Here is a 12,803-nt window from a genome sequence, read left to right on the forward strand (position 1 = left end):
TTTCAGGCAGCTTGATAAATCTGCCCCAGTATGATACATATGAGCTGAAAATGTGGTTTATATACACTTTTATTTAGCTTCTGAACATTGTACTAGTATCTGACACATAAAAGGAGAGAGGCGACAGATCAGAGATGAGATCCATGAGATGCCTATTGCACATAATGTCACAGTCAGCTCTCCTACATCTCTGCTATTCCACAATACACTAGATCTGCTGTGCCTCCCCAGATAAACAACTTATCTTTGTGTAGTTATTAGCTCTTCTCTGGCTGCTGCTGCATCAGGAACTCAGTTTCTGTGTCTCAGTGTGCATCAGTGAGTGAGCTCCCTGATGGACTGCAGGGGGGCAGGACTACAGTGCAGAGAGCAGAGAGAGAGAGAGAGAGAGAGAGACAAGCTCAGACAAGATGGCTGCCGACCCTAAAGTCAGAAGTTACAGGGTCGTTTCTAGGGGCAACAGAAATTGTGTACACCAGGACTGATAGAGACAGGTTGGAATTATATCTGTGAAATTCTATATTTTTGTTAATAACAGTGAATTAGAGAATGTGTTATTTTTTTATCCTGAGTACATGTAAGAAACTTGTCTTCATGGGAATACCCCTTTATGAACCAGAGTTTTAATTCAGAGCCTTATTCAATTACAAATTATTTTATTTTGTGGATAAGCCTGCGACAAGTCTAACATCAATCCTCAGGAGCTCTTCCGAGTCACCACTTAAAAAAAAAAGTTGAAAATCATATTACTGTACCCAGCGCTGTTTATTTCCTGCAATTATTGCTTACACATAGCTCCCAACCGTCCCGATTTTGACGGGACTTTCCCGTTTTTCGTACCCCTGCCCCGCGTCACGGGCAGCTATGATATTGTCACGGATTCTCCCCCCAGGTCCCGCTGTGTCCCGCTGCTGTGTCCGCATGGTAAATACTTTGAAAGTCTGAACTCACAGTACAGAATGGCTTCTACAGACATCGGGCAGGGAATCCTTTTCAGAGAAGTGTCGGGCTTAGCGCAGAGCAGGGACCACGTCATCAGCTTCAGATCTGTCCATATATGGTCACTGCATCTCCTAGGGTTCCCCAGAGCAGACATCGGGAGGGAATCCTTTTCAGAGAAGTGTCGGCTTAGTGGAGAGAGCAGGGACCACGTCATCAGCTCAGATCTCTATCTGTCCATATATGGTCTCCAGGGATTCCCCAGACACAAGCTCTTTATATAATTAAATTAAATAAAGTTTTGGCCAGGCTGAGATTCGAACCTGGGACCCTCTGCACTGCAGACAGGAGCTTAACTAACTGAGCTATAAACCCAGTGATACAGAGCTAAGGATTTCTGGTAAGTAAGACATGTTATCTGCCATTTACACTGTGACACAGACTAATGCACTGATATATAGAGAGGGATCTTCTCAGAGATTATTATTGTAATTATCAGACTATTATTATTATTATTATTATAAATTTTATTATTATGGAGATGATTATTAATAATGGTAAAAATAATAATAATAATAATAATAGTCTCAATAATTACAATAATCTGAGAAGATCCCTCCCTATATACCAAGGCAGTATATAGTTCTTAGTTACCAAAATTCTCCACTTGTTAATCACTGAGGTTATAGCTCAGTGGCTTGAGGCGCTGTGTTATTATTGTACATGGACACTGCAGGTCCTGGGTTCAAATCCCAATGAGGATAATATATTATTATTTTTTTTTTTTAAATTATGATTTTTATTATTTTTAATATGGCTAAAATTTGGGGCGTGGCCAGGGAGTGATTGGGGGTGTGGCTTAGGGGGTTCGCCGCGGCACGCTACGCGTGCCGCCATTTTGTCCCTCTTTCCTTTTCCCAAATGTTGGGAGGTATGCTTACATCCCAAGACTATACTTTCCAAGTGCTAAAACTGCAGCACAGCCAGCGAGCAAGTATAATGAAGAACTTATCTCCCCTAATCAACCTTTTAGTTTCCCTTCCTGTCTGCCAGCCCAGTATCACTTCTTATTTCTATAAGCCCACAGGAACTATACACCCCTCCTCACTGCTCCCATCTACATATGTTGTCCTCAGGATAAGTAATGTATTTGTGAAACTCACTTTGGGGTGTCATCAGTGTGAGATCCTATTAGGAGTAAGATATCTCTATTAATGTATGTGTTAGTATTATATGTTAACTGTAATATGTGACCATGAGGTCATTCTGCAATTTTATTTAAAATGTGAATATATGTCTTGTGTGCTAGACAATAAAATTCACATCTAGATGGACAATTGTACAATAGAGAGGCGTATAAATGCAGTAAATATCTGCCTAAATTATCACACTGCTGTTATGGGTGTATATATTGGAAATGTACCTTATGTTATATGAATATAAGAAATAGTTTTTTAACAAAATGTCAATAACAATAGTTGATTAGTGAATATAGGTGTTCTTTATGACTATTTATTGTGGATTGAAATTGCAGCATATTTGTGAAGATCAGCATATTTTTTGGATCTGTATTATGCCCTGCCTCCACTAGGGTCTAATACAGCACATTTAACCCCTTAGGGACGCAGGGTTTTTTCGCTAATTTCTCGCTCTCCACCTTCAAAAATCCATAACTTTTTCATTTTTACGTGTAAAGACCTGTGTGAGGGCTTATTTTGTGCATAACAAATTTTACTTTCCCGTAATGTTATTTATTTTAACATGCCGTGTACTGCGAAGCTGAAAAAAAATTCCAAATGTGAAAAAATTGAAAACATTTCTTGTGGGCTCAGTTTTTACGACTTTGACACTCAAAATAACACCTCAGCTTTATTCTTTGGTTCGGTGCGATCACGGTGATACCAAATTTATATAGGTTTTATTGTGTTTTAATACATTTTCAAAAATTAAACGAATGTGTACAAAAAAGAAAAATATTTTTTTGCCATTTTCTGAAGCTAATAACTTTTTCATACTTTGGTGCACGGAGCTGTGTGAGGTGTCATTTTTTGCGAAAGGAGCCGACGTTTTCATTGCTACCATTTTGAGGTCTGTGCAACACATTGATCACTTTTTATTTCATTTTTTATGTGATGTAAAAAGGTGTAAAAGTCGCATTTCGGACATTTGGCGCCATTTCCCGTCTCTGAGGTCACCGCCGTCCGTAACCGTTTTTATATTTTGATAGATCGGGCATTTTGGGACGCTGCGATACAAAATGTGTCTGTGATTTTTACTTTACTGTTATGTACTTATTATGTTTTATATCAGTTCTAGGGAAAGGGGGGTGATTAGAATTTTTAATATTTTATTAATTTTTTTTATTTTTTAAACTTTTTTTTTTTCTCTATTTTTTAGACATTAACCCTAGATGGTCAGATCGCTGCTACCATATACTGCAATACTTCTGTATTGCAATATATGGAATTTTTGCAGCACATTCATTACAATGAGCCACTGGCTCATTGTAACGAATCTGCAGATGCCAGATAGCCCCGGGTCAAATGAAGACCCGAGGCTACCATGACAACCGATCGCCACCCCCCCCCCCCCCGATGACGTTCGGGGGCACGGCGATCGTAACAAAGATGGTGGCGGCTGCCACCTTTGTATAAAGAGGCCCATGAGCCCTCTTCATACACTCCCTATACCTCTGCGCCGTAGAGCTACGGCCCAGAGCGTTAAGGGGTTAATCTTGGTTCCAATGCTCTATCTATGTAGTAAGCTTGGTTCTGGTAATGCAACTGTGTAGTAATCTGGGTTCTTATAACATATCTATGCAATTATCTGGTTTCTGGTAACATATTTTTGTTTTATTATTGGTTCTGGTAATGTACACTCACTGGTTGGACCCCCTTTTGCCTTCAGAACTGCCTCAATTCTTCGTGGCATAGATTCAAAAAGGTGCTGGAAGCATTCCTCAGAGATTTTGGTCCATATTGACACGATGTCATCACACAGTTGCCGCAGATTTGTCGGCTGCACATCCATGATGCAAATCTCCCGTTCCACCACATTCCAAAGATGCTCTATTGGATTGAGATCTGGTGACTGTGGAGGCAATTTGAGTACAGTGAACTCATTGTCATGTTCAAGAAACCAGTCTGAGATGATTCCAGCTTTATGACATGGCGCATTATCCTGCTGAAAGTAGCCATCAGATGTTGGGTACATTGTGGTCATAAAGGGATGGATGTGGTCAGCAACAATACTCAGGTAGGCTGTGGCATTGCAACAATGCTCAATTGGCACCAAGGGGCCCAAAGAGTGCCAAGAAAATATTCCCCACACCATGACACCACCACCACCAGCCTGAACCGTTGATACAAGGCAGGATATCCATCCTGCCTTGCTTTCATCTTGCCTTGCTTTTCATCTTGCCATGCTTTCATGTTGTTGACGCCAAATTCTGACCCTACCATCCGAATGTCGCAGCAGAAATCGAGACTCATCAGACCAGGCAACGTATTTCCAATCTTCTACTGTCCAATTTCGATGAGCTTGTGCAAATTGTAGCCTCAGTTTCCTGTTCTTAGCTGAAAGGAGTGGCACCCGGTGTGGTCTTCTGCTGCTGTAGCCCATCTGCCTCAAAGTTCGACGTACTATGCGTTCAGAGATGCTCTTCTGCCTTCCTTGGTTCTAACGGGTTGTGATTTGAGTCACTGTTGCCTTTCTATCAGCTCGAACCAGTCTGCCCGTTCTCCTCTGACCTCTGGCATCAACAAGGCATTTCCGCCCACAGAACTGCCGCTCACTGGATGTTTTTTCTTTTTCGGACCATTCTCTGTAAACCCTAGAGATGGTTGTGCATGAAAATCCCAGTAAATCAGCAGTTTCGGAAATACTCAGACCAGCCCTTCTGGCACCAACAACCATGCCACGTTCAAAGGCACTCAAATCACCTTTCTTCCCCATACTGATGCTCGGTTTGAACTGCAGGAGATTGTCTTGACCATGTCTACATGCCTAAATGCACTGAGTTGCCACCATGTGATTGGCTGATTAGAAATTAAGTGTTAATGAGCAGTTGGACAGGTGTACCTAATAAAGTGGCCGGTGAGTGTATGTAGTAGTATTGATTCTGATAGCATATCTATATATAATTTTAGTTGCATTGGTGTTTACATGTAGTAAACTTGGTTCTGGTGATTTATCTATGTAGTAACCTTGGTTCTGCATCTATGCAGTAATCATGGCTCTAGTCCTCTATCAATTAGTAATCTTGTTCTAGTAACATATTTATGTAATAATTTTGGTTCTGGTACCATATTTATGTAGTAGCTTGGTTTCTATGCTATATCTAGGTAGTAAAATTGGTTTTAGAACTAGCACAATGCAATACATTTAGTTATGTTATAGATGCTTATATAAGTTTGGTTAAATTACTGTTTTTATGAACTAAACATCAGATCATTTGAAACTCTAGAAAATCTTATTAATGTTACTGCTGATAATATGACACATTTCTGTCACTCAATAATGACATGAAAGATGAAAGTGTAGCCTTAATGGAAATGTACCATAAAAATCAAGCATGATAAATTAGGGACACTTGTTCATTGATGCAAGCACCGTGACTGAGGTGATCTTCATGTATTTGTTATTCATGGACTCCTCCTTTCTAAAATCAACTTTTAAAATTATGCCAAAATGACCCTCTTTTATTTGGCTTTACAGATTGCTACACTGAATTTGTGCAGTGAGCAGGAAGTGTTTACTGCACAATTGCTGATGAAGCAGGAGAAATAACAGGAGTGCAACAGCATGTGAATGTGCAGCACGGAGCGGATCTAGTAATACCCCCAGCAGCCCCTAAGGATCATTAGCATAATTTTAAAAGTTAAAAAAAAAAAAAAGATCCTAAATGAAGGGGGGCCATGAATAACAAAAATAAGACAATTATATTGCCTGGATCTATGAGTAAGTGCGCTATTCTTTAGGTTTAGTCTCTTGGATCTTTAAGATGTTATAGAGGGAAGGATAATCACAATGTTCCCACTGGAGTAGAATGTACAGCAGATACAGGAACTGTCTCTAGTTGCCACTGGAAAATGATATATAAGAATGAACTGAAAGAAGGCCTACAAAACATATTTCACATTGAAAATAAAAATAGGAAATACAAAAATTAATGAAACTACACAATATTCAGCATAAAAATAAACACATCTATCGATAGAAGGACAAATAAATGTATATGTGTAAAATTTAAGAAGTAAACTTAACATGTAATCCTTACAGGTGAGGAGGTTAAGTCACTTTTTCTTAACTGGTTTTCCAAATCTTGTACTTTATATTTTAATTCTGTATTTTCAGTCTCTAGTTCCTGAATCTGAAAAACAAGCACATCCATCATTTAAAATGCATAAGACAGTGTCTTACCCCCTCCCCAGTCAGTAACCCCCCCCCCATGCCCCCTGCCCAGTTTGTTGCCCCTCTGTAAACATGTTCCCCTGCAATCTCCTTATCCAGTCTCCAAGATTACCATTTTAACCCCTTAGCGCTCTGCGCCGTAGCTGTACTGCGCTGAGTCCCGCGAATAGCGCTCAGCGCAGTACAGCTACTGCGCAGAGACGATGCCGGTTCAGCGCTGTATAGCAGCCGAACCGGCATTGTTAGCCGCGGGATTTCAACGGTAATCTACCGTTGACATCCCCGGCTAACACCCGCGGTCGGAGTGGGCTCCGATCGCAGGTGTTTAACCCGTTAAATGCCGAGGTCAACGCGACCGCGGCATTTAACATGCCTTCTGGGGGTCTTTACCCCACGATCGGCCCCCCCGCACCGTTTTAGGGGGGGGGGGGGCGATCGCTGTTCTGGCACCTCTGGGGTCCGATCGGGACCCCAGAGAAGCCTGGAGGGTTTACCTTTAAGATGGCGTCTGTGACGTCATCTTAAAGGCAAAGTGTCAGCCTATGCATCTGCATAGGCTGGCACTGATAATACCCTGCAATACATTAGTATTGCAGATTATTATCAAGAACAAGCAATCAGATGATTGCTTGTTCATATCCCATGGTGGATCATGTAAAAAAATGTAAAAAAAAATGTTTTTCAATAAAAAATTACTTTATAAATCACTAAAAATGCCCATTAGCCCCAAAACATATAAAGAGATATATAACACTCAAAAAAGTCTAAATCATAACACAAACCCCACATATATAGTATCACCGCGTCCGTAACAATCCATAGAATAAAACTAAATAACTATTGAACCCATATGATCAACGCCGTAAAAAAAAAACGTTAAAAACCCGCCAAAAATTATGATTTTTACCTATTATATCCCACTAAAAATGCAATAAAAGTGATCAACAAAACATATGTACTCCAGAATGATATTGTTGCAAAGAACAACATGTCCCGCAAAAAACAAGCCATCAACCAGCTCTGTAGCCAAAAACGTAACAATGTTATGCCACTTGGAAGACGGCGATGCAAAAATGATAGATTTTTCCCCACATTAGGGTTTTATTTGGCAAATTTAGTAAAACATAAGAAAAAATATTCATGTCTGGTATCCCCGTAATCGTATCGACCCATAGAATAAAGATAACAGGATTATTAGGCTATACGGTGAACACAAAAAAAAAAAAAAGTAAAAAATCCAGTACAGAATTGATGCTTTTCTACTCATGACCTTAAAAAAAGTTCCAAAATTTTCAACAATAGGTGATACCAAACCCAAAATGGTAACACTGGAAAAAGCATCTCGTCCCGCAAAAAAAATGCCATCACATGGCCCAAATAACGGAAAAGCGAAAATGTTATAGCCTTCAAAAGGGGGCAACCAGAAAACTAAAATCCTGGCAGCTGCAGGGTGCTCCTTCCCTTCTGCGCCTTGCTGTGCCCCCATAACACAAGTAATGTCCACATGTGGGGGGTCTCTGCACTCAGGAGAAATTGTAGAACAAATTTTATGGTGAGCTTTCTCTTTTTATCTTTTGGAAATGTGTAAATTTTAGGGCTAGATGAACGTATAACCGACAAAATTTGACCATTCTAAATTTCACCGCCATTTTGATTCAATTACTATGAAGATCTCAAGGGGTTAACAATCTTTTAAATGCTGTTTCTGATAGTTTGAGGGGTGCAGATTTGGAAATGGGTTGGTTATATAGGGGTTTTGTTGCTAAATATGTAAAATTTGATTTCAAACAGTATTTATCCCCAAAATAGTCAATTCCGAAAATACGGAAAATCGCTATTCGATTTGTAGGCCGCGTGACGTCAAAATAAATTATCCAAACATTTCAAAAATTATGAAAATGTAAAGTAGACAAATGGGAAATGTTACTCTGCAAGTTATTTAGGTGGTAAATTTATCTGCCTGAAAATGCGGTGATTTTGAATTTCGAAAATGGCAAATTTTTCTAAAAATTCATCATTTTTTTTCTTTTTTTTGTAAATAAACTTAAAACGTATCAGCCAACATTTACCACTAAAATGAAGTACAACATGTGGGGAAAAAACAGTCTCAGAATCGCTTTGATAAGTAACAGTGTTCAAAAGTTATAACCATATAAAGAGACGCAGGTCAAATTTCAAAAAAAAGTTGCGAGCCTTAACCTGCAAACAGGCTGCGTCCTTAAGGGGTTAAAATCGACCACCAGCGTAGCCACAGAATTACCCAGAGATTAATTCACCTAAGGGGGTATAGACAGCAATAAAAGCCACAAGAGTTCCATTAGCTCCCGACCACCTCTCTGGACATGCTGACAAAATATTCAACACATGGGAGGATATAGAAAGAACCCATGGTTCACATATACACCTCCTGACCCTTTCCTCATCTTGGGGTTGCATGAACACAAACATCAGTGGTTTTGGTTGGTTGGGATTTTTTGCTTAAATAAAAAAATTAATTTTTCATTTAATTTTTTAATAGCGTTGTCTAATACATTTATGTTGTCTATGGGTATAAATCGGTTGTCATATGGGTATAAATGTTGTCTTTTACATTTATTGCTAAGGCTGAGGCTTAAAGTTAGCTTGTGAAACAAACACTTCTGTCTTTACCATAAACTCAGTTCCACCAGGAATTCCACGATGAGCAGGGTAAAATCAATACATTGGGGCAGATTTATCAAGCAGTCTGAAAGTCAGAATATTTCCAGTTGCCCATGGCAACCAATCACAACTCCCCTTTAAAATATTCATGAGCACTGGTGAAATGAAAGCTGAGCTGTGATTGGTTGCCATGGGCAACTGGAAATATTCTGACTTTCAGAAATTGGTTTAACCTCTGACTACTACGGTGCAGAGCTGCTAATGCTGTATAAAAAGGGCTCACTACATGCAGATGTAGTGTTTGCTGCATATTGCAGAAAACAACCACCACTTGGTGATAACTCTTTGATTGCTGCTGGCGGCATTTAACCCCTTAAGGACGCAGGGTTTTTTCGCTTATTTATCGCTCACCACCTTCAAAAATCCACAAGTTGTGTGAGGGCTGATTTTGTGCGTAACAAATTTTACTTTCCCGTGATGTTATTTATTATAACATGACGTGCATTGGGAAGCAGGAAAAGAATTCCAAATGTGGAAAAATTGAAAAAAAAAACGCATGTGCGTCATGTTCTTGTGGGTTCAGTTTTTACGACTTTCACTCTGCTCTCCAAATAACACCTCTACTTTATTCTTCGGTTTGGTATGATCGTGGTGATACCAATTTTATACAGGTTTTATTGCGTTTTATTACATCTCAAAAAATTAAACAAATGTGTATGAAAAAGGGAAAAAAAAAATTTGCCATCTTCTGACGCTAATAACTTTTTCATACTTTGGTGTATGGAGCTGTGTGCTGTGTCATTTTTTGCTAAATGAGCCGATGTTTCATTGCTACCATTTTTAGGACTGTGTGACATTTTGATCACTATTCATTACATTTTTTATGTCATGTAAAAAGTTGTAAAAGTCGCATTTCAGACATTTGGGTGCTATTTCCCGTCTCTGAGGTCACCGCCGGTTATCACAGTATTTATATTTTGATAGATCGGCATTTTGGGATGTGGCGATACCTAATGTGTTTGTGATTTTTACTGTTTATTAGATTTTATATCAGTTCCAGGGAAAGGGGGGTGATTTAAATGTTTTATATTTTATTAATTTTTTACATTTTTTAAACTTTTTTTTTCTTTTTTTTCACAATTTCCTTAACCCTAGATAGTCAGATCGTTCCTACAATATACTGCAATACAACTGTATTGCAGTATATGGAGTTTTTGCATGTCAGCCTGTGAGCCCTCTTCATACACGCTTCATAGCTCTGCGGCGGATATATCCGTTGCAGAGCATGAAGGGGTTAAAAGCAGTGTCGTGTGGGCATTGACATCTTGTTTGCGATAGTTGCTCCCTGTCATATCATCGGGGAGCAGTGATCAGTTGCCATGAAAGCCTTTGGTATTTGTAAGACACCAGGCTGTATGGGAGAATGGGAGCCTGGCCAACTTCTTTGAGCCGGTCGGCTCGGGCAGCAAGAAACTCACACCTGCCAAGATGGCCGACGGCACGGTGGACCCCAACGTTTCCCCATCGCAGACACAGCGGGGCGGGAGGCACTCGCAGCAGGCGCACACCTCGGCTGCAGAGATGATCGCGCCGACAGATGGAGGAGAGACGGCGACACAGGCGGAATCACAGAGGGAGGCAGCACACTCGGCTCCAGCCCAGGTAGGAGCAGGGGGGCGAACTGCGGCAGTGGAGGCCTCAGCCCGCCGCACGCATGCCACGTGGGCGGACATGGGCCAGAGGTACAGAGGCCTGGCAGCCCACCAGAGAAGCTCCGGGCCTCACAGCACCCGATCAGTGAGTGATGCCCTTCCCCCCCAATTCATATGTTGGGCCAGCACAGGCCCACAACAACTCCCTCCTGGAAGCAAAATCTGGGCTCTCCCCACCAAGTCTTGTGGTCCACTCCACCTCGTTGGGGGCTTCTCTTTGCTGGGCACCTACACATTGCCCTGCCTCCCCTCTTAATCCCTCTGCCGCTGGATGTGGAGGACAATGGATGGGTGCCCCCTCACCTCCTATGCCCGCACATGATGAGTGGGACTGGAAGGCACATATAATGGCATTGCCTACCAGAGAAGACCTGCAGACCCTCCTGGGGAAGATGGAGGCTTCACATAAGAAAGATATGGAGGACATTAAGTCGGAGATTAAGCATGTGGGCCACAGGGTCCTAGAGCTGGAGGAACAGCAGGAGGGTCTGCGTGATGTTATTCATTCTCATAAAGAGGTTATTGCACAACACGTCTCAAATTGCTCATATCATGGATCATCTTGATGATATAGAAAATCGTCATAGACAAAATAATCTGAGAATACGTGGTCTCCCGGAAGAGGTTCTGCCGGCGCAGTTGGAGAACCGGGCTCAGAAATTATTTGGTAACTTGTTACAAATGCCTCCTAACAAAAAGATCGAAATAGACAGGATCCATCGCATACTTGGCCCACGTTCCTCAGATCCCAAGTGTGCACGTGACGTCATTTGTCGTATCCATTTTTACAAGGATAAAGAACGCCTTCTTCAGCATGTCAGAGACTCTGGTGGATTACAGCACGGTAACTCACCTATACTAATTTTGCCAGACCTAGCCAGACGTATGTTACTCCTCAGAAAAGCTCTCAAGCCTCTACTACAAATGCTCAGAGACCGTGATATCCTATACAGATGGGGATACTCTTTTCAACTGCTGGCCAAAAAAGATGGGAAGAGTGCATCCTTCAGACATCTGGGGGACCTGCCTGGATTCTTAGGTACTTTTGATCTCCCGATGGTGTCTCTACCGGATTGGCCATGAACAGTCTCTTTGCCGATGTCCGCTCCAAGGGAACAGTGGAACTGGGTCCCGCCGAAGCAGCAGCGAGACCCCAAGAGATCCAGAAGTGCTACCTTTGCGGGTTTACCCTGAGACCCTATATGTAGACGGGGTCCTGAAAGTTATTGTAAACCTAATTCCCTTGTAGCTACCACGACTATGTCACCTAGAGGGGAGAGATTTAAAATGTCATAGATTTTAAATATCTTAGCCGTATTGCTGTAACAATTTATATTGCCTGCTGCCCTTATATTTGGCCTGTGGGGCCACATGTTTTCTTCACCGGGTCCGGTGCTAACGCACGACTGTCAAAAGCTTTTGCCTAGTTCCCAAGTAGGGTTGGCGACACATAGTGTTGCTTAGTGTATAGCACTGTAGTTAGAATAGAGTTTAGTTCGGGTTGAGCTGGTATAACACCCTGTATGTTAATTGGGAACCAGATAGTCTAGTGTTCTGCTTTTACTGAAGCTTATTTTTTTGTGAACCCCGGTTTGTCTTTGTTTGTCCTGTAAGTTTACGCTATTCCCCCTATCCTCTATACCATTTTCCCTATCTCCAGCTCTGCACAAGAGATTGCACTGCTAACTCAAAATGACCAACCTATCTTTTGCCACATTTAACGCTGGGGGCTTAAATAGCCTGGGGAAAAGGGGGCAAATTTTATATAGATTCCATAAGAAACGTGTGCAAATAGTTATGTTCCAAGAAACTCCTTATAAGGCCTACCTATAAGGCCCACCTACGTGCCGCAACAAATTCTACAATGTGTGGTTCCACGCACCAAACCCAGTGCAGAAATCCAAAGGGGTCAATGTGGCAGATTTCTCTTCCTTAAAATTTCTGTTGCGGGCTCTATTTATACCTTGCCTAATGTTTATTTATCCTTGAAACTTCTGAAGTTAAGTCCTCATTTGCGGCCACCCGTAGACTAAGGCAGGAGTTAGTAAAACTTAATCTAGTGGACCTTTGTAGAATATTACACCCAGCACAAAGGGACTA

The 12,803-nt window shown here is 41.3% G+C and overlaps 1 protein-coding gene across 17 annotated transcripts in view; it reads right to left on the reverse strand.

Moving 5' to 3' along the window:
* The window catches only part of GULP1 (GULP PTB domain containing engulfment adaptor 1), a 657,395-nt gene that overhangs the window by 162,705 nt on the left and 481,887 nt on the right, over positions 1 to 12,803 (reverse strand). For 16 of the 17 annotated variants that reach the window (XM_072120987.1, XM_072120984.1, XM_072120982.1 and 13 more), the window contains one exon: positions 6,218 to 6,310. The exons of the other annotated variant lie outside the window; for it this stretch is intronic. In XM_072120987.1, the coding sequence (XP_071977088.1) occupies positions 6,218 to 6,310 (93 nt within the window). The remainder of the gene's footprint in view (positions 1 to 6,217; positions 6,311 to 12,803) is intronic. 17 annotated transcript variants of the gene reach the window in all.

The sequence above is a fragment of the Engystomops pustulosus genome, chromosome 8 (genome assembly GCF_040894005.1).
Source record: "Engystomops pustulosus chromosome 8, aEngPut4.maternal, whole genome shotgun sequence".
In the NCBI taxonomy this organism is placed as follows: Eukaryota; Metazoa; Chordata; class Amphibia; order Anura; family Leptodactylidae; genus Engystomops; species Engystomops pustulosus.